This window comes from Pezoporus wallicus, unplaced genomic scaffold (assembly GCF_028554395.1).
Source record: "Pezoporus wallicus isolate ANWC-B61680 ecotype Strahan unplaced genomic scaffold, APGP_CSIRO_Pwel_v1 contig_6807, whole genome shotgun sequence".
In the NCBI taxonomy this organism is placed as follows: domain Eukaryota; kingdom Metazoa; phylum Chordata; class Aves; order Psittaciformes; family Psittacidae; genus Pezoporus; species Pezoporus wallicus.
Window position 1 is genome coordinate 567501 of NW_026636431.1, and position 23318 is coordinate 590818.

At 39.8% G+C, this 23318-nt stretch overlaps 2 protein-coding genes across 2 annotated transcripts in view; one reads left to right on the top strand and one right to left on the bottom strand.

The window, feature by feature from the left end:
• Positions 1 to 15368, top strand: part of ARHGAP15 (Rho GTPase activating protein 15) — a 378211-nt gene extending 362843 nt beyond the window's left edge. Inside the window, exon 14 of the mRNA XM_057400265.1 lies at positions 15223 to 15368. Within this exon, the coding sequence (XP_057256248.1) occupies positions 15223 to 15265 (43 nt within the window). The 3' untranslated portion in view covers positions 15266 to 15368. The remainder of the gene's footprint in view (positions 1 to 15222) is intronic.
• Positions 1 to 23318, bottom strand: part of GTDC1 (glycosyltransferase like domain containing 1) — a 311499-nt gene that overhangs the window by 53110 nt on the left and 235071 nt on the right. The gene's annotated exons all lie outside the window — the stretch shown is intronic.

Sequence of the window (23318 nt, forward strand, 5' to 3'; positions counted from 1 at the left end):
AGCATGATTAATTTAACCTGATGTGATCCAATGGCACAAATAAACCAGGCAGCTGAAACAGAGAGAAGGAGCAAAATGGAAAGAGAGGGAGAAAAGCAAATTTAGCATATGAAGATTCCCTCATATATGTCCTTGTAGACACAGTAATGTTAATAATATCCAAGAAACTTGTTCTTTTTAGCCTGTGAGATTCACTGCGGTATAATGACCGGGAGCTGAAGGTTATGCAGTATATACGAAGCGTGTAGAACTCAGATGTCAGTGAGAGCTCTGAAACACTGAGGGAATAATTAAGTTTCCCTATTAGTGGTATGCAACCTACTGAAAATTTCAGAGCCCTTTACTGGTAAACGAAAGTGCTAACAATAGTAGAACTAAAGGTTACATAGAACCTTGCTGCAAGCTTTCAACAAATTAATGTAAGAAAAGAAAACAGGTAGGATAAAAAACTTGAATAATGAATAAGTGGATACTCATTCATCCCACTGGTGGATTAGGAGCCCCCATAAAACTATGAACATAGCTAAGGCCATGGAAAAGAAGAAAACAGTCTTTCCAGGAATCCAGGTAAGCTCCAGAAACTAAATCAATACACTACAATAACAACTTGGTTGAATGCACTGTTAATGCACATTCCTATTCTGATAGAATCATAGACTAGAATCATAGAATAGTTAGGGTTGGAAAGGACCTTAAGATCATCAAGTTCCAACCCCCCTGCCATGGGCAGGGACACCTCGAATGATGTTAACAGCTAAAGCAAACGCTTAACAAATCTTAAATAAACTTTACTGGCAATGTTAATGCAATCTACCACTAGTACTAATACATTAAAAAATAGCAAAGGCATCATAATTTGGGGGTGTCAAATCTCTATCTCTTAATACTAGTGTCTTCCAACAAAACACATCCTTTTCCTGTAATATCTATTTTGAAAATTATTTCTTTCTTTCCTAAGAAATTAAACCAAAAGCAATAAACATTGTTTCTGCAAGTCCTGGCAATACTCTAGTTTTCCTTGTTACATATTAGGCAGCTGCAGAGTACAAGGAGTACAGGGTAAAAAGGAAGAGGTAAAAAAAAAAATAAAAAAAATAAAACTATTTGCCAACATATTCTTTTCAAAGCATTCTCTTCAATGAAGGGTAGAGTAATAAAAACTATGTTATTCAAGGTTCAGATATAAATACATGGATTGCAGAATATCCACTGTCCAATTTGAAATCTAAGTAAAACAATTTACTGTGCTACAACCCTCTCATTACCTTTTATATTTAGCCAAAAAATTCTCTGCCAAAGATATATGGAAACAGGATGAACAAATACATCGTTCGTCTGCTCTAGAAAGAAATTCAGGCCCTATCTTCCAGTCATTCATTTACATATAGAAAGCTTTACTAAAAAATATTTTCTAATTTTAACAATGTAAAACCTAAACAAATAGACAGAAGTGAATTAGATTTTGGTCATGATAAAATGACACAAAAATGCATTTCGGCATCATCCTATGTGCAAACCAATATAACCATAGAACGGTTTGGGTTGGAAAGGACCTCATGATCATTTATTTCCAACCCCCCTGCCATGGGCAGGGAGTCCTCACCCTAGACCACGTCACCCAAGGCTCTGTCCAACCTGGCCTTGAACACTGCCAGGGATGGAGTATTTACCACTCCTTTGGACAACCCGTTCCAGTGCCTTGCCACCTTCACAGTAAAAAACTTCCCCTGTTTTAATTTAAACCCATCACCCCTTGTCCTATCACTAGAGTCCCCAATGAAAAGTCCCTCCCCAGCATCCCTATAGGCCCCCTTCAGTTACTGGAAGGCTGCTATGAGGTCTCCACGCAGCCTTCTCTTCTCCAGGCTGAACAGCCCCAACTTCCTCAGCCTGTCTTCATACAGGAGGTGCTCCAGCCCCCTGGTCATCCTCGCGGCCCTCCTCCGGACTTCCTCCAACAGTTCCATGTCCTTCTTAGGTTGAGGACACCAGAACTCCACACAGTACTTCAAGTACTTCTCTCTTCTGGACCCACTTACGTGTGGAAACACAAAACAGCTGAGAAGGTTTTGTACATTTGGAGTCCTCCAAGAGAAATACCATTGTCAGAGGCATTTTTATAACTTATCCAAAGTGTTTTCCCAGGAATAACCGCAGCAGAAAGCTGAGTGTCTTTTTTAGAGTCCATGACAGTGTATTGTGTGTATTTCAAGCTGAAGACATGATCATGCATTAATAGGATGTTGTACTAAGAGCTATGCAAGTAAAGATAATTACAAATTATATATAAACATTTTTTATGTTTTCAAATCCCTAAATCCAAAAGAAAAAAAAGGCCACGACCTACTTTTATTCTGTTGTGCCATAGATGAACTGATCACAGGATTGAATGCCTGAACTGAGAAAGGTCTCAATCTGTAATGTACTGGCATTACTGAACTCATGATAGTTCATTAAAAGCTCTTATCCCACACTTCTGAATCAGATCCATTCACGACTGAAAGTACGTGTAACATTTGGAGTGAAACTGGCACCGCTTGGCATTTTCTCATGAAAACTTGTAGCAAATAATTCACTTGAAGTTTTGACTTTAAAAGGATTCATTTACTCCCTGAATATAGTTCAGATTTAGGAAAAAAAAATATATATATATCTGATTTCCTATGCTTTGGAGGTGGGACTAGTAATTTCACTGAAGCTGCAAAAAAAAAGCTTAAATCTTACAGTTATAAAGCTAAACAAAATTAAAAGCAAAATGTGTAAAATTCTATGAAACGAATTATGTGAATTTTGCACAGCTGTACTCAGGGCATAACTGTAAATAAAAAGACCAAACTAATTAGATTATAAGCAGTTGATCTGCCTTATATTGTTTCATCATATGTAGTAGGTATAATATCTCCACATGAATGACTTGAAGTAAGTCATCAGCATACTGTGTTCAAGAAAGCTGATCAGATTAGAAAGACCTTGTAAATTATGCTTGAAGAAGATGAGATTAATAATAACTTCCTGCTCACAGTTACACCAACAAAATTGCTTCGTCTCTGTTAAACTTCAGGTTTCAGGAGGCACTGTGTTCTAACAAGAGCACATTAAATATAGGAATTCCATTAGTGCAAGGTAGAAAGTGAAGTGTCAAGTGACTGAAAATTATTTAGAATGGGTTTCCCTGTGTCTTTGTTGGAAATAGTTTTTTAAAAAATTGGAACCATTTTTGTGGCTAGATTGCAGTGATAGGATCTATAAACAATATTCAGGATGCTGGCTGAAAGCCAGGTAGAGGGCGTCGCTGTAGCCCTTAAGTATAGAGAGGTTAACTTTAAGGATGTGAATACCCCACTGAATTTACCAATCCTCGCATGTTTAAAGAGGAGTTTATGTCTATATACTTCTGCGGAGTAAGGCCACGGGAGATAAAGTTACTAGCAGATTTCTCAGTCTTACTCCAAACCATTTTGCCACATGGAAAGACTACACATCAGAAAGTGGGAAAAAAACGTGTCATTAAGAGGGAAGTGCAGTCCATCAGCCAGGTTTCCTCCTGGAAATCCTCTCAGAATGACCTCTCAGACATTCAGTCAAATATATGGCAGCTCAGAGCTGGTACATGGAATAAACATCTTCTGCCCTTATACAAAGAGTAGCCAACACAAAGGTTGCACAGAATTTGCACAAAATCAGCAAGAGAAATCAGAGTGCAATGTTCAAGTGAAGCTCTCTCCTACTTGTAAGTGACATAGGAGACCACTTGACTTTTCATTTTTACCTAATGCAGATGAAAACATCGGCAACCTAAGCATATCTTTACTTAACAAAATTAGCAAAATGTGTGAGGTTCCATTGCCCAGAAAAAAAAAAGGTAAGATGTTCTGAGAACATGCAGCAATGTGGGTGGCCTCTATGAAGAAAAAGCTTTGGTGTATTTACACAGCAAGTAAATTTTCATAGACACTGCTATTCCCACTCACTAAAGTTTTGAAAGACATTCTCTTAAAAGACAGATAAGAGAGAAGAGGTGGGGGAGGAAGGAAAACTATTATGGAATGACGAACAGAGCCACAACCACAAGATTGATGTGAGTACTACAGTAAGCAAAGACCAATTCACTGCTTAAGGGTGTCAAAGTGCAGTCCTGGGAGACAAGAGGAGTCTGAGCAATGAGAAAAGAAAAGGCAAGAGAAGGAATGTATGAAGAATAGCAAATATGAGGGAAATGAAGAAAAATAGAAGGAACCAAATGTCACTTGAAGGGGGTATAAGTGCAATTGCTTCTTCAACTTGGCTAATCCACAAATTAATGAAACCAGAACAAACAAAAACCAAACCATTATTCTGCACATTCAAAGGTGAATCTCACGGTGGCCATCCAGAATAAAGCCAAATAAGCGTGAAAGAAACAACACCACCGTAGCATGCAGCATAATGACATTAATGCAATTTTATTTTTTTCAGCCACCTTGTTTTTACTCGAAGATCTTACACACTACAGGATCCAAAACAGGGCATTGATAAACTGCACTTTCAAATTATTTCAGTGAGGCAACACAGGTGCATAGAGCTACTCAGGTGCTGATGTATCTGGGTGAATATTTAGGTTTTTGTTCTACAAACCATTCAAATATTCAAGTATATGTTAAAAAATAAAATAAAATTAAAAGGTCAGATATTTGCTCTTAAACAAACATTCTTGTCCCAATTTTTATTCACTGACACAATATGTATATTTTATTATTTACTTTTTCTAAACTTTTATTAAAAAAAGTCTGTTAAAGAAACATACATGCTTTCTTCATGCTTTCTCCTTATCCCATGGGTTTTAAGATAGAACTGTATCTCTGTTTCAGAGCTCTGCAGTCTGGTGCAAAACTGCTCAGAGAGAACTCAGTTAACTTTTATACTGCAAGATCCCTGTGTAATTTTAGAGTAAGAAAACCTCATTAATATAGGGTTAATTCTGCTAAATTTGGTAGGACTTCGTAACCAACTTTCCCATTATTGACTTAAAAGCAGGCAGGGAACCTTTTGTGAGGTTATGAATCAGTATGAGACTTAGGGTTAGGAGGTTTTTTGTATTTGGGTTGTTGTTTTTTTTTTCCTCCTCCAACATGAGACATTATGAGATCATAAAATATTTTATCATGACTTGAGGGGGACTGAGTTTCATTTTATACCTTGCTTCCAACCAGAAAATCTTAAGCCAGCCAGTTCATTCCAAGTTTGTGACTTCAAACAGAGAAAAGGGCAAAGATTTAGCCTATCCCTAATTACCCTCTATATTTCTGAATACGCAAATTTCAATGTACATGGAATTTTCCCTAAGTGATTTGGCAAGTATAAATTATCCTTGCCCTTAGCTTACACAGACGATGATCAACAGTTGGTGTTAAAAGGCTGCAGCTTTACTGTTAACAATCAATACAAGTTTTCAACAGGAATACACTTAGCCAGCATTAATGCAATTACATTATGTTAAATAATATTAATACCAAAGGCATGTCAATTGCTGGCCTACACCAAAGTCATAATGTTCCCCAAGAACTGTCTCTGTTCTTTAAACATCCACCTAGAAACAAAACAAAAAACGCATAGTCTGTGAAATTGTTATTTTGCCAGAGGGTTAAGTTTAAATTGGTTATGTGTTGTACAGATTATGCTCCAGAAAGACAAATCCAATTTTTACATCTGCAGATGTAAGAAAGATGTCCATGGATCATATTAAATGCTTTGCACAAGGAATCTCAATGGTGATAACCATCACCTGTATGCACCTGTATCTGGACAGGGGAGATTCATTCCTCTTTAAACCCCAACCTGCCCATCCAAGAATTCTTCATCATAATTCATGCTGTAAGTATCCTGCTGTTGCTGCCCACTGATCCTGCCTCATAAAAATAGACTAATGAGCATTTGTTTACTCCCAAATACCAGATAGCCAGGTGCAACCAGGGGTTAGAGGTGTATACTCAAAAGTATCTGTTACAAAAGCAACTTGATGCCAATTCCCAAATAAAATTTTAAGAAACCGGAGCCATATTTTCCCATATATTTAGGTGCCAGAAAGACACCAAGTGTGATTTTCAAATCTTTCATTGCCAGGAAACAAATAAGACAAATCCAAACAGTCTGTTCTGGGAAGGGTCTAACAAGCTTTGCCTAATATTGTGAATTATGCAAAAAACCCATTAACTACTTTAAAACACCTCTGAGGTAAGAATCATACTCACATCAGTCCAGAATATTACATATGCATTTACCCTTTTGAAAATCCCACTGTCTATGCACAAATTTAAGTACTCTAAATACATATTTTAAGATTTGGCCCTTACTTCCAGATCTTGAAGACATAAGCTGGTATCCATAAGGCTAGTTTAAATGCAGAGCTCTACAGATACACTGATTTTAATTATCAATTGCATTTTTAACTATAACGAATTAATTCCTGGTTACATGAATGATGGCATTTATATTTTAAAAGAAAATATCACAGATCAAGAAGGCATGCGGAATGAGAGCCCATGCAGCTAACTCCCACTAGTGTCTCCAGTTATATTTTGTAACTCCATAGTCTGTCTCCTTATTAGAGAAATGTTTCTCCATTGCTAAAGGAAAATAAAATGAACACCTCATAGAAGACTTCCTAAAATTTGAACAGGCATTTGAATGTGCCAAGAGTAGCAGTTGTTTCTGCCAGAAAGAAGATCTGGCAGGCATTTAGTCACAAGGTCACTGCTTATGGGGCTTACCCAAGAGATGCAACAGAAAGCAGGAAATGTTGGCATGGCTGTAGGAAAGGCTGTCCTTGATGAACTGGAAGAAGGGCTGTTTTGGCCACAGGCGCTCAGCAGCAGTTTCACTTTTGGGAGGATTACACAATTTCATCAGCTTTTGAGTTCACATACCCTGAGTTTCAGGTTTGAATGGATCAAAAAATGTTATACTCACCAATGCAGGAAGAACTTGCAGAACCAAAAATCATACACAGAGGCATCATGAAACGTAACCGGATATGGCTATCCACACTCAGTGGAGATTTAAATGCTTCCTGAACTAAGTGACCTAAAACTGTGTGAGCCCCTGTGAATTCTGCAATTTCGTAACCCTGGAATTTGTTGCAGAAGTTTGCAGGAGGATTATAAATTAGAAATTTCACTCCTCTTATAAGCATTAAACTACAGCCCCTGCTAGTGGTCTAGATATGAAAAAGGGCTGTCTTCATCATCTTGCAAAAAAGTGTGGCCTAGCAGATTGTAGGGTGTAATGGCATATTTATTTTTCTTCATATTAACTCTGAAGCGTAGTAACAATAAATTGGATATCAAGGTTCCCAAGTATTTCTTTCTTTACTGTAGGATTGAACTGCTTGGCTGAATGTTGACTTTTCCAACCACATATTGCTAAACCCTTAACCAAGGCAATGATACTTGCCAGTTGCATCTTCAGATTTCCAGAAGAAATGTTTGTAGAGCTACTTCTGATCACATCTCAGCTATCAGGTCTTCAGCTGTGACTCGACTGGTGCCCACGAGCCCTTTCCCTCTGCTCCACTTCTGGGTACAGCAAAGCAGTGCATGAACTCACACATGACATTAGGGAAGGAAGTTCAAGCCCAGATCAAGCATACCACTCCATTCCTGACCATCAACACCATCATCTTCTCCCAGTGCTGACAATAATGCAGGAAATGCATTTCTAACACAAGAACACATTATAAGCTGGACACTGAAAATACAAGGATGCTGTAAAATAAACTACTAAATATAAAAGATAACAAGGCATGATTTTATTGCTCCTTTCTGTGTTACATCAATTAAACAAACCTCCAGTTCTGAAATTACCTGAGTCACCTACTGTCCAGTTTCCAGAATCACAGAATCTCAAGGGTTGGAAGGGACCTCAAAAGATCATCTAGTCCAACCCCCCTGCAAGAGCAGGGTAACCTAGAGTACATCACACAGGAACTTGTCCAGGCAGGCCTTGAATATCTCCAACGTAGGAGACTCCACAACCCCCCCTGGGCAACCTGTTCCAGTGATCTGTCACTCTCACAGTAAAGAAATTTTTCCTGATGTTCACATGGAACCTACTATGCTCCAGTTTACACCCATTGCCCCTTGCCCTATCACTGGACGTCAGTGAAAAAAACCTAGCTCCATCATCCTGACACTCACCCTTTACATATTTGTAAACATTGATGAGGTCACCCCTCAGTCTCCTCTTCTCCAAGCTAAAGAGTCCCAGCTCCCTCCAGCCTCTCCTCATAAGGGAGATGTTGCATTCCCTTAATCATCTTTGTAGCTCTGCGCTGGACTCTTTCAAGCAATTCCCTGTCCTTCTTGAACTGAGGAGCCCAGAAATAGACACAATAATCCAGATGCGGCCTCACCAAGGCAGAGTAGAGGGGGAGGAGAACCTCTCTTGACCTACTAACCACACACTTTCTAATGCACCCTAGGATGCCATTGGCCTTCTTGGCCACAAGGGCACATTGTTGGCTCATGGTCATCCTCCTTTCCACCAGGACCCCAGGTCCCTTTCCCCTTCACTACTGTCCAGCAGGTCAGCCCCCGTCTGTACTGGTATATGGGGTTGTTCTTCCCCATATGCAAGACTCTACACTTGCCCTTGTTGAATTTCATCAAGTTTCTCCCTGCCCAACTCTCCAGCCTGCCCAGGTCTCGCTGAATGGCTGACAGCCCTCTGGTGTGTCAGCCACTCCTCCCAGTTTAGTATCATCAGCAAACTTGCTGAGGGTACACTCAGCTCCCTCATCCAGGTCGTTGATGAAAATATTAAACAGCACTGGTCCCAGCACCGACCCCTGAGGGACTCCACTAGTCACAGACCTCCAGCTAGGTTCTGCCCCATTGACCACAACTCTCTGCCTTCTTCCTTTCAACCAGTTCTTGATCCACCTCACTACCTGATCATCAAGCCCACATTTCCTTAGCTTATCTATGAGGATGCTGTGGGGGACAGTATCAAATTCCTTACTGAAATCAAGAAATCCAGGTTGGTTTCCTGGGTGACAAAGGAGCTTAAAAAGGTTTATTGATGAATTTAGCTATCACTTGGTGTTATTCACTGGTCTTTGCTAACTGTGATGTCATTTATTCTGACTGTTTTAAGACTGGACAAAGTATCTGAAGACAAGGGCAAGAAATAAAGGAGATTTGTGAAAGGGAATGATAGGAAACTCAAAGCCCTCTGAAGTCAGTGGAAAGTTCTGTAATATTCATTCACTTTTTATTTATTGTGAGATTAAAAGCATTATGTAATTGTGAAAAATTGCTATTATTCTGATACTCAGACAAATGCAAAGCAATAAAACACTATTATATGAAGTAGCGATCATGGGAGAATTGCTTAATGTTCTGGTTATAAAATGCTTCCAGAAGTAGGTGTTTCTCATCGGAAAACTTACCAAAAATAATTGAATCTTCTCTTTTGGTCAAAATTCCTGTCCCACTTTGTTCTGTTCTGTTTCTTGTTCCACTTAGTGATGTATTTCTTCCTCTCTACCTCTCAAAAGGTATTGCATGTAAAGGTCAATTCTCTTAACACAGCTTCTGCTCACTCTTCAGCTAATGTATTATAGCACACTATCAAGTTTCCAAACAATTGTTCACTTTTCATTAGAATGTGCTAGGTTTCTCTATTTCTGCAGTGTTAGTAAAAATGGTGTTGAGTTGTTGACTAGTAATATGAACAAGCAACTTCTGCCCTTTGAAGTGGAATGGAATTGATTCATCTTATTAAAAACAGACCTCATGTAAGCTGGAATTTGTGCTACAAAGGTTAATGCTATGAATGTGCAGATAGCAAGTTCTCTACTATATACTAGCATTTCTATTTTTATGAGTCCTTTTCAGCTTCTGATGCATCATCTTAGGTCATGTTATTTCATATTGATTTGATGGAAACTGAACAAGTTAAGTCAGGAAAACTAACTCATACATGGAAAAGACCCCCTATATCTACTACTATCTGCATTTTCCCATTTTTCTTTTCACCCCCAGAAAAAAAAAAAAAAAAAAAAGTTAGGGTAGGAACCTTACTCCTATTCCATTAGAATGAATGGAGGCAACAAATCTGAAGGAAAACAGCTCCAAGTTGGCAAAGTCATGATCAGGAGCTGAGATAAAGAAAGCTCAAGAAAATGAACTCTAGACACAAAAGTTTAATAAAGTTAGGTATACAGACAGCTACAAAACTAGTTTATGTAATATATATTTTACATCCAAACCAAATAGCTCTTTGAACACTATTGAGGCTATTATTACTTTGAAATAAACATTAGAGAGCTTCAGAGCTACATAATACCCTATTCGTATTTATATCAGAATTAGGATGCAGGTTTTCGCAAGTTAATCCACCCCATTTAATTCAACCATAATACAACACTGTACCACAGATGTTGCATTTTTACATGGCTAAAAGTACTACCATGCTATTCAATTGACAAGACAGATTGTGATAATGGCATTACCTAGACAGGCTGGACCCTGCCGCAGTATGGTGAGGAAGCCCAGGGCACACTGGCTACCCCACTGCACAACTGCGTCCTGAAGATTATGCTGAATAAGGAGCTACTGCCCTACAGGCTACAGAGATGGGGAGCTGACTGAAGTCCCCATAATTCAGGAAGAATTGGTTAGTGACCTCCTCCTCCACTTAGGCATACAGAAATCTATGGGGCCAGATGTGTTACACCCAAGAGTGTTGAAGGAGCTGACAGAGGAGCTCACCAAGCCACTCTCCATCATTTATCAACAGTCCTAGTCTAGTGGGCAGGTCCCAGAGGATTGGGGGTTGGACAGTGTGACAACCCTCTACAAAAAGGGCAGGAAGGAAGATCTTGGAAACTATAGGCCTGTCATCCTAACCTCAGTGCCAGGGAAGGTCATGGAGCAGATCATCCTAAGTGAGATCATAAAGCATGTGTGGGAAAACAGAGGGATCAGGCCCAGTCAGCATGGGTTCATGAAGGGTGCCTGCTTGACCAACCTGATCTCCTTCTACAATAAGGTGACCCACCTGGTTGATGAGGGAAAGGCTGTGGCCATTGTTTATTTGGACTTCTGTAAAGCATTTGGCACTGTCCCCCACAGTGTTCTCTTGGAGAAATTGGCTGCTCATGGCCTGGACAGGGGGATTTTTTGCTAGGCTAGAAACTGGCTGGATGGCAGAGCCCAAAGAATGGTGGCAAATGGCATCACATCTATTTGGCAATCAGTCACTAGTGGTGTCTCTCAGGGCTTGGTGATCAGGCCAGTGTTGTTTAATATCATTGATGATCTGGATGAGGGGACAGAATGTACCCTTAGTAAATTCAAAGTTGACATCAAGTTGGCTGGGAATGTTGATCAGCTGAAGGATACAGAGGATCTGCAGAGGGATCTGGACTGGCTGGAGGGATGCGCTGGGGCCAATGGTACCAGGTTAAACAAGGCAAAGTGCCAGGTCCCAGTTGTGGCCTTTGGGCCACAATAACCCCATGCAAGGCTCCAGTCTTGGGAAAGAGTATCTGTAAAGCTGCTCGGTGGAAAAGGACCTGGATGTGCTGATTGACGGCCACTGAACACAAGCCAGCTTGTACCCAAGCAGCCAAGAAAGCCAACAGCATCCTGGTCTGTATCAGAAATAGCATAGCCATCAGGAGCAGAGCAGTGATCATCCCCCTGTACTTGGCACTGGTGAGGCTGCACCTTGAATCTTGTGTTCAGTTCTGGGCTCCTCACTACAAGACACTGAGGTGCTGGAGCGAGTTCAGAAAAGGGCAACAAAGCTGGTAAAGGGTCTGGAAACCAAGTGTGATGAGGAAAAGCTGAGAGAACTGGGTTTGTTTAGTTAGGAGAAGGCTCAGGAGGGACCTTATTGCTCCCTACAACTACCTGAAAGGAGGCAGTAGTGAGGTGGGGTTCGGTCTCTTCTCTCAAGTAACAAGTGATAGAACATGAGGTAACAGCCTCAAGCTGCACCAGTAGAGGTTTAGATTGGATATCAGGAAAAAATTCTTTGGAGAGAGGATGATCGGTGTTAGAACAGGCTTCTCAGGAAAATGGTGGAATCATCATCCCTGGAAGTGTTCAAAAACCATGTAGATGAGGCCCTCAGTGACATGGTTTAGTGGTGGTCTTGGCAGTCCTGAGGTAATGGTTGGACTTGATGATCTTAAAGGTCTTTTCCAACCTATCTGATTCTATGATTCTATGCTTTCTCCCTCCTGTTCCCTTTTTCTCCACACTCTCAGAAACACCCACCAAAAGCCCCTTGAAAACCTCTGAAATGGAACCAGGAGGGACCTGTTGGGTCACTGAACTCATCTGCCCAAAATCCCCAATAATCCTCTAATCCCAGTCAGAACTTTATCAAGCTCCACCTTGATGAATATGCTTAATTACTCAAATTTCAATGAAAATTCTGCTCTATTTCAAGCACCTCCATGCTCTCTCTCACATCTGGGAGCATCTTCCTGCAAGCAGATGCAAAACCACTTCTCTGCTCAGCTGCAAAACCCCTCCTGTGATGTCTGCAGAAAACCTTGACAATGTCTTGGCTACTCATGTACTGAGACTGCTGTCTATCATGTTCATAAATATTGTCTCATTTCCTCTCATACTATCTCGTCAGCCTGTACCATCTGTTGCCTCCTGTGACATGTGCAGACTGAGCTCTTCACAGCAGCAACTGACATTTTCTTCTGTGCTTGTACAGCACCTAGCAGAACCAGTGCTTATCCACTACAGGGTCCCTCAGGGCCATAATAACACAGAAAATAAACAGAGCTAATGAAGAAATCCCACTCTACCCGTTCTCCTTCCTCCTCACTTTGTAGGAGGAGCTCATAGACAATCCACACAGTGATCTACTGACAGTGGGAGGTTATCAACCCTTTCTGCTCAGGATGGTGAGGCCAATCTTATGTTCCACCCAGCCTGGGCCATCAGAGCAAGAGGGACATAGAGAAGTAAGAGAAGGTCCAGAAGAGGCAACTACGGTCATCAGATGCCTGGAGAATATGACCAACAAGGAGATCTTGGGGAAGCTGGGCCTGTTTCATATACTGAAGAGGACACTTCATTTTGGCTTTCATCCCATTATACTTGCTGATATATAATCAGCTTGTAACTTATTGTAGCTGATGGCTTCGATCTCATTCAGTGTGAACTTGTTGGGCAATGACAGGAATCATAGAATCATTCTTTGGGCTAGAGGAAACATTAAAATTCATCTAGTTCCAGCCCCACTGCCAAATTCAGGAATACCTTCCACTAGACCAGGTTGCTCAAAGCCACATCCAACCTGGCCCTGAACACTTTCAGGGCTGAGGCAGCCACAGCTTCACTGAGCAACCTGTGCCAATGTCTCACCACCTGCACAGTAAAGAATTTCTTCCTTATATCTAACCTAAATTTACCTTCTGTCAGTTCAAAACCATTCCCCCTTGTCCTGTTACTATATGCCTTTGCAAAAAATCCCTCTCCATCCAGCTTTCTTGTTGGCCTCTTTAGGCACTAGAAGGTGCTCTAAGGTCTCCCCAGAGTCTTCTAGAGGCTGAACAAACCCAACTCTCTTTACAGAAATAAATACACAAATGTACTTTCGGAATTACAGGAAATTATTGATTACACGAACACTATTGATGTGACTAAATACACAGAGATCTCTAAGTCTCAGAAAGAATGATCTTTTACTTATACACTAGGTCAAGGATATCCATTGGTAGTATTCATACATATCATAATTTGGCACACTGCCCACAGTGAGACCACATAGGCAGGTGTCAGGCAGCCCTATGAAGGCACAGTAGGCATCTCCCCTCTCCCCAAGCATGCTGCTGCAGCAGAGGAAAAACAGAGGACAAAACTACATAAGTTTTTTTTTCTCAGATAGTTGAATGACTTCTGATGCTAGATGAAAAGCAGGTACCTTAGACACAGCTTTGTCACTCTGGACCTGGAGCAGAGCTTGCTGGCACAGCAAGCCCAAGCCATGTGGGCTTGAGCTTGTGTTCTGAAAATCCCTTCCCCTGGCCCTCCTTTTTTTTTATTATTTTTTATTTTTTTTATTGTATAATGAGTGTTTAAAAGCTTAGCAAATAGAGTCCTAAAAATGTAATTGTAGCGTGGTAGCACTATTAAATATGTATACTGTGGTCTTTTTGACAATTGGTTTAATCCCTTTATAAAGTCTTCAGAAGTTCCATCACAGAAGCACGGATGCTGTTTTGATCTATTTATTACTCTTAAGTGCTCAGAGAACTGTCCCTATTTTCTAATTAACACTTTTAAAGATAAAAAGCTATGTATTAAATCAATCTGAATGATGGTTGTTTGTGAATCCCACAAGATAAGGCAATTTGCATGTTCACTTTGTACTTACAAACTAAATCTGCACATCTCCAAAGCAGCTCCTTATAATGTAAACCTTTTGTGCATATTTGTAACTTAAAAGAAAGTTTGGCCTAGTACAGAGGCAGTGCCAATTATCTAAAGGACTTCTTTACTGAACATGATTAAGATACAAAATTATTAGGTTGTTATTTTACATTGTTTGCAGAGAAATTTGAGGAAACTACTTTAGGAACGTTAAGTGTTCCTCTGTTTTGTTTCCTTTCCTTCTTTTTTTGTGCATGTAGTAATATGAGTGTGTTCATGAACAAGCAACCAGCCCAAACAGCAGCCAGTTTCACATCACACTCAGGTTCAGCTTCCTTTAACATGAATTAAAATCACTGCTGAAATCAACTGTTCACCATCATGACTGAGTCTTAAGCTACAATTTTAACTATGAGACTTTATAAACTGAATTAAATTAAAACAGTGATTTATTGCTGGAATCCAGTTCTGATTATTTAGCACTGTAAACATATTCAGAGAAATAGATTTTTCACTGCTGTGAAATAGTCACCCTTTCTCAGAAACAACCCCACCCTTGCTAAGAAAGGAATCAACAAAAGCCATATCTCCAAACCTCTCTTGTGAAGATCATAGAAGGGACTTCAAAGATCACATAGCTCCAATCCCTCTGCCACAGGCAGGGACACCTTTTATTAGACCAGTTTGCTCAAAGCTCCATCCAACCTGGCCTTGAACACTTCCAGGGATGGGGCATATTACAACTCCAAATGGCAAGAACACAGCAAGTATACATACAAGACTTTTTTTTTTTTTTAGTATATTTGCTCTTGAACATCTCATCAGAAATTATTTCTTTCAGGTTTTGCAATCTGCTTTCAACAGCTGGCTTGGCTTCTCTATAGCCACTGATCTAAGCACAGACAAGAAGAAGGACAAATACTTCCTCATGGCTTCATGGCTTTTAGCCCCAGCAAACCTTATCATGGCTCAGATACAGGATACCTCCTCATTTTTCAAATTCCACATCTTCCACTAGCAACATAGTAATGGAAAGTTATGACATAAAATACCTTTTGTTATGCTATAATGCCTTTTATATGTTTGTTACACCTCCTGACTACAGTTTTCAGTTACTGTCTTGTATCCCTGTAATCAGAAAGGTCCTTTTCTTTCCCAAAAATTTACTTTTTCCCCACAAATCTCCCTGATCTTCAGATCAGTAAATTTACCCTGAATTACAATTTTTTTTTCTGACTCTGCAGCATCTATCCTTGTAGTACAAAGTCTCTCTACATTTATGTTATAGACACATTAAAAACCCCTCATTTAGTATTCTATATAAAAGCCTCCTATCTTCAGTGGTAGGACAGCATAAGTATATTTTTGTTCTGGTACTGCAACTACACAATCAAATATTTGTGCTCCAGGGTTAATCTGAGTCAGAAGGCCCCTAGAATGCACATCTGACACTCTTAATTCTGGAAACATGAGATTTACAGAAAGCAAATCTCTTTCTGGGACTATAAAAGAATGTCACACCCCCTGGGACACTAAAATGACTTTCAACTATTTTTCACATATAGTATTTAATCCAAGGACCATAAAGCACATTAATTTGTAGGCCTTCCTACACACCTGTGGCAGAGTATATGTATTATTCTGCCTCACAGAGAAGGAAGAATAGCGGTACCTACCTCCCCAAGTTCATAAGGACAGAACTATACAGGGACTATTCCAGAAAATATCCAGGGAAATAACTCAGAAATCCACAGTCTTGGTGATGATAGAAACCTCATGGAGGGCAGAAAAAGCAGAGAGCTTGGCTCATCAGAACCTCTGCATCAGGAGAATTTGCAAATGGGCTAAATAAAGAGATGGGCTCCTATCTAGATGAAACACCAAGAAAAGTGGAGATATAACACAAAGACTAATAACAATTCACAAAAGCATGGCAATATAAAAGTGACAACTCTTAAGGTGGTTTTTTTTACCCAATATCACAAACTTTCAAGTGATGCATAAACCTAAGACTTGTTTTCAAGAGTGGCACATCAGAGAAGACACAAAAGCTCAGTTAAAACTGAAAGCTGATGAGATTAATCTCAATTATCTTTAAATTATGTGGCTTGAAAGAATGTCCAAGACATCAGTCTAGACACATCCTAACTCCACCATGGGACAAGAACCAGGTGTGAATTTATCTTCTTCCTTCTCCAGAGAGTTTGTTTCCAATGGATGGGAAACCTGGCTATATAGGTGAGACAGGAGACATAGTCATAGTGGAAAAATACCTCCCAAGGCTCAGACTCTTGTCTGAGCACCAGTGCTACACACAGAGTAAATATTTTTTTATATAACAGAATAAAATAGAAAATTGGACAATATATGGGATTATAATGGGTAGAGATCCATGTAAAACCTTTCACCAAACCCCCTTCTTTTCAAGCAGTACCTTAAATGCTATTATACAATGACAGGTTTTTCCCCATCAATCAAGGAAATTTAGGTAGGCCGGTAGAAATTAGCTAAGCCAAGCTAAGCAGGCTGAGTGGGCACAAACCATGCCAAGAACAGGCCAAGTTGATCCCTTGGCACAGGGTTGCAGCTGCTCTGCAGGACAGTCTAGCAGAGCCATGTGGAGCATCTATTAAAGGTGCCTGACTTACATGACATGATTTTGACACACATTCAAGAAAACAATGAGCCATGAGCACAAAATGGTCTTGGTGCCTTACTCAGGGAGTGAAAGGAAGTTAAAACAGAAGGGTATTGCATTTCCCAGACTGGGGTCTGCCAGGCTTTGGTGAGGACAGCTTAAAGATCTTCCATACTAAAGACGGTGGAAAGAGTAAGCACAGTCCACAACATAAGCATCAGCTACATTTTCATGTTTGGGTTTTGGGTTGTTTTGGTTAGTTTTTGTGGGGTTTTGTTGGGTTGTTTTTTTCTGGAGAAGTGAAGGGGTGGTGTTTGTTTTTGAGGGTTGGTTTGGGTTTTTTGTTTTTAAAAAGGAGGAACTAAAACAGCCAACCCAAATCCACACGCTGTAGGAGACAAAGCATATTGACGGTTCAGTTACTAAACACACTGTGAATTTTCACAGTGGATCAGCAGAAAGTTATGAAGCACAGGTGTTCCTGTAATTGTGATACATTGGGAAAATTCATACTGTTAAATGAGCCTCAGCTTCACACTTCCACCTGTGTGATATGGAAATGTACTGTGGGTACACGGAGCTGTAGCAGTCAATATGTAGGAATGATTACTGGCTTGTTCAGGACCTGCTAGAGTTTATTTCTCTTAATTCATCTGAGTGTATAATTTCTGCATTTATATTTACTGCCATCATAAAGCAGGAAATGTATGTTACACATGCTGGTAAAATTAATAACGTGAAGAAACAAAGACAATACAGTGAATGGAAAAGAAACCCTGAAAGCCTGTACACCAGAGGATATCTAGAGAGACTTTAGGAAATAGAAAGTATTTCAGCAGGAGAATGAAGGCACTTGTTTGTGGGGTTTTTTCCTTCTTGTTCCAATTCTACTCAACAGTTTCTAGTTTTCATTTTTTTAGGGGATGGGGGGGAGGAGATGATTCTAGAATTAGAAATGTGGGAAATCTTACAATGCAGGAAGATGAGGTCTGGAAGCAGGTGTAAGAAAAGATCTACTTGGATTACCTGAAACTGAACATGAGAAACAAACCGAGAACACTGGCATATAGCTCAATTGATTTTCCTTCAACAGGTGTTTGTTAGAATGAGAATTAGGCTGAATTTCTCAATTTTGTTACAGATCTGCCAGACCTTCTCAAGCAAGTGTTTCGGGATTATAAATACCAAAAAAGAACCAAAGATTAAATGAAAAGGAAGATGATTAAATATATATTCCTACATGCCTTGGAGGTGTAAGCTCTGGTGTTTGACAAGGAACACAAATTCTGACTACTCATGAGAGAGCCTTTCAAGCTGTCCCGGAGACAGCAGACTGCTCTTTACTCAGGTTAGCTGACATGACAGAATATCTCTAAAATAACTACTTTTCAGAAATATCTCCCTTTTAAAACCCATAATCATCACCTTGAAGTGATACCTTTAAGAAAGTGAAGACTTGAATACATCATCTCAGATTTTGCGTACTCCTTTTTCCGTATCATCTTGCCCTGGGCAATGGCTTGATGCTCCATAGCTGAAGTTTTAAAGTGGCCTTCAAAAGTAGCCCCAACTGATAAGAAGAGTCAAAGGGACAACTTCATCATCATGGTGTGTCAAAGCAGATAAGTGTTGTAAGACTACAGGCATGGCCTCTTCCCTAATCACAGATAACAATACCTCTTTTCCAGGGAATTCGGTAGCACTGGATTATAAGGAAATAAAGAAGGAATCTGTTTTGGTGAGATTTTCTGAGCAGACATGACAAATGCAACCACTTCAATGTATGCTATGTGACAACCATTTAATATCTCATTTAATAGGTTTAAACAAATCTAAGCCTAATGTTTTAATCACAAGATTTTTTTCTATCAGATATTGCCATTTTCCTACAACTTTTTCAACTGAATTTCTTATGACTTCTCTCCTGTATTTTTCCGCACATCTAACCCTTTTCCGAGATTCTCCTTTATTCTTTATTCTCTCTGGCTTTTTCATCATTTCCTCTTCCTTCTACTCTGTCATCTCCAAGTCCTTTCTGCAGACTTCTCCCCTCTCTTTCTCCTCTGAAGTTTATATACATTGTTCCCATGATGGTTCTGTAAGTTTTAACTTACCCATCTCGGTTGCCTTTGGATGGCTCAATATATCAGCTATCTGCATGGTCTTCTCTGCTTCAATCAGCCCCAGTAGCCCACCCAACAACTCTTGACCCACCAGGAAAGGTCACTCTGCTTTTGGATGGGTTTGGTGAACCCGAGCTCTTTTGGCCTCACTGGTCTCTCCTAAACATACACAAATTCAGAGCTGACAGTGACCTGTTCAGCAAACTGGATTACTCCATTGCTGTCACTATTGCTCCAATGGTCATTTTGGTCCACAACACCTCCTCCTGTCTTCTGCCAGTGCACAGTAAATTATTTTGGGTTTGTTTTGGTTGGCTTCTTGTTTTTTAATATGAATATTAAAAAACGTAACATCAAACCCAGGCATCTCAGTCTTCATGTTCATGTAATACAGCAGGTGGTATTATAAGGCTTGTCAGTTCATTCCTCGTTTCAGGGCTTCTCTTATCAGTATTGCTCCCAGTCACAAACAAAGCAAACAGAGAAAGCATGTAGAAGCTCATGTAGGCTACAACAAAGTTGATATTGGTGGCAACAGAGAGAAAGCAGGTAGGTAGGGAAAAAAAAAAAAAAGGCATCCCTCTCCCCACCACCCAGTCTTTAATTCTATGTAATAAGGAATTGAGTAGTCCCTAATTTTACTTCTTTATTGACCTGCAGATTATCCCCACAGGAAATGGTCAGAGTGGCTGGAATCCAAGTTATTTACCAGCTTAAAGTCAAAAACTCTTCCGACTGAGAACTGCTCAGATGTTAAGATATTACCAGTATTTCAAGTATCCGTATTTATTGATCTATTCAGTATTTGAAACTATTTTACCCTTTAAACCTTTTCCCTTCTCTAGAAAATGAATTCATATATGACTGGAGAAATCATTAGTTGCTAACTTTTAATAAATCAGATCTGTGCATTTTATTTTTCAGCCCAAAATTCATCCCTATTGACTAGCATTACAAGTCTCTATTTACTTTCTTCTGTCCCATGGGATGCTGTGAGCTTCCATTCCTACTGCCCTTCCGTAGCAGGCCCCCTTTGTCCTACAGGCGTGGGTCCATCCTGTCACTAGTTTCCTATCACACATATTCAATTCATGTTCTCCCACACTTACTCAGTGTCTTGGATAACTTTTTCCTCTCCTGTTCCTCACAGTCCATAGGATATTATTTTTTTCCAGTTCCACCACATTTTTATCTTCAAACTTCCTTGTCAAACTAGATTTCAATCTTATGTTTCATATTCCTTTACCTGATTTCGGTCCTATTCCTTAGCAATAGGAATAGCTTTCTTTCCTGAAAGGTCTATCACTCCCACCACATTAAAAATAATAGAAAAGGAGCAGATGGAGTATATCTCCACAAGGATCATCCTCGTATTCCTTCATGTAGGGGTTGAAGAAAAACTGTAGCTTTACCAACTTCAATCCTACTGGGAAAAAAAAAAAATCATTATGAGCACTGCAGTTAAATCAAAATCTAAATAAAATTTCTAGTGGTGACCGCAAGAAACTTTCAATTACCAAATAAGGCAAATATCACATTAAAACTGTGAGAGTTGGCCCACTGTTGCCAGTCTCAGGCAGTCCAGGTTGCTTAGAGCTTTGGAACAGCTATACTAGCCTCAATTATATGAAGCCTATAATGGCAACCCTTTTTGTACCAAGCAGCAGACAGCATAGAAGTGGAGAAGGTCTTCACAATTCAAGAGCCTTTTTGTGTTACTTGCACTTTTGCCACCTCCCCCTTGTGCTCCATCTCCTGCTAGTCATACAGATACCATGGTGACAATGCTGCTGCCATGATGAGGAGAGTAAGTGGTGTCCAGGTGCCACTGGGATAATGGCCTTTGACAACAGATGGTTATAATATTGCATTATACCCTTGGCACCATGGCTTACTGACTAGACTGGTAAAATCCCACACAGCATTTTGGAGCTTTCTTGAGTCCCCCATTCCCTAATCATGGTTTGTCTGCAGAAGCAAAGTGCTGCTCCCATGGCAGTTAGGAAACAACCTAATGATGGGTTTAGGATAAAGGCAGTACACCTGTCCCAAAGCTAAGTTGGTTTGGGCTTATCCAGTGTAACAGTAATTGTACGCTTTGCAGAGCATTTAGAATTATACTTTAAAATTTATGGGAAATTAAAGAGGCGCTACCATACAGTACTATAAAATCCCCAGCTGTTTTATTTGTCTTTTTTTAAATCAGAACTTCTTGTTAAAACATTGCAAGTCCAGAAAACCCTTTACATTAAGAAGCTGTTGTAACACCATGTAAAATAATTCCTGGCAAATTACTCTCTAGCCTCAGTTTTCCTAATATTATCCTGCTATTTCAGAGATAGATACATCTCCTGTACATTGTAAAGGCCTTCAGAATCTGACACTGTCCTCAGAAAAATAAGTGGGAGGGGGAACGTACGTAAGCCTTTTTAATGTAATACGTACATTTGCTGTTGCTTAACAATAAAGGAAAATAGGTAAAAAGCTGACATTGATAATGTCCAGAGTCTCTAATTCAGAATACCATCAAAAGAAGCTAATTCCATTTTTTTTTTTTTCTGGAGCTATTCTAGAATTCTGCAGCAGGAATAACTGAATTAAGAAGAGTAAAATGAATATATTTCTATATGAGGTTTGAAAATAACATAGCGACTTTTTTTTTAGTTGCTATTCAAGCATCTTAGCACCGTTCTTAATCATAGCATTTAAGTGCCTTTGTTACTCCATTGTGTGCTAAATAATGTCATTACAATTGTTATGCTTACACACTGAGTTTTGCCAAAATCCCCCACTCACTGCTTCTTCATTAAATAACAACAAACCGTGAGGGTTAGTTCTGCATCAGCACTTCAATTTCTTCATGAAAAATTGGCCTTCTTTTTTCTTGGCTTGTGAGCACCCCAACCAATATCACTCATGTCTTGTTATACAACAAAAGGAAATAACGGCGCCAGCAACAGCAATCTGGCTTCGCCTGCCCATGTTGGGTGCCATTTTGACTCGCGCAGCCGAGGCAGTCAGCATTGCTCCCCCACTGCCTTTGTGGACACAGGATGAGGTCTCAATCTCCTAAATTGACTAGAAAGGGGACATTATCTGACCATGCTGGTTAGGTAAGTGCAGAGAAGTGTATTTGCTACAAAGAGGAGTGAGCATCATTGCATCCCTCTTGCATCCACTTTTTGTTGTGAAGATAATTACAACAGAAAGGGATAAATGACAAGTTCTGAATGCGTCTTGCTGCTTCCCAAAGCAAAGCTCTAAACATGCAATAAGGTGAGTACATTTAGACCTGGCACCTACATGTCCTGAGAACTTCAGTAGGACCCTCTGCATGCAAGTACTTCCATATCTTGCTTATCAGGTCTTTTGTACAGATCTGTTGATATGCTGGTAAGGAAACAGATAAGTCACTGAAATCAGATCTACAAGAATTTAGCATGTTTGGAGTTTAGTAATTAAAGACATGCTTTACTTAAAGTACAGCGACTTGTCTATAGACTGTCCACCAAAAAGAAGTCCTAACCTCATTTGAGATTTACTACCATTATACAGGCAATAATTGATCAAAACAGTAGCTCCACTGACTTCAGTGGCACTATTCAGACACCTACATAGGCATAAATACTTTACTATCTCTGGACCGAACCCAAAGCCTGTATTGCAGCTTTACTGCAAGGCATCACTCTGACCCTGAGAGATGTTAATGCCATGTGTACCTCTGAACCTGGAACCCATGAAACATAGAGCAATACCTGAAGAAAAAAGCCTCAACTCCTTTACTGAGTAATTCAGTAAGGATCAGTCTCAATCAACACGGACCTACACCAAAGTTGTCAAGAGAACAAGATGTCACCAGCTTCAAAAGAGGCAGGATTGGGCCAAAAGCCAATTTTTTAGTGAGGCTATTATCTAACAAAAAGTAGAGGGAGATTTTTGACTGAATTTCGTAAGTGGAAGCTGGTGACAAACACCGTTCACACATTCTATTTTCTGGAAGAAGTGAGGGAAGGTTCCTCTGTGGTTCAGTGGCTCACATGCTAATCTTCTACTGCTGGAACTATAGATCAGATGGCAGTTTGCTAATTTTTAGCCCAGCTCTTGTTTAGCTCAACGCAGACACAGAAAATGAAGCACTCATTTGCTGACTAGAAAATCACAGTTGAGGTCGATTGA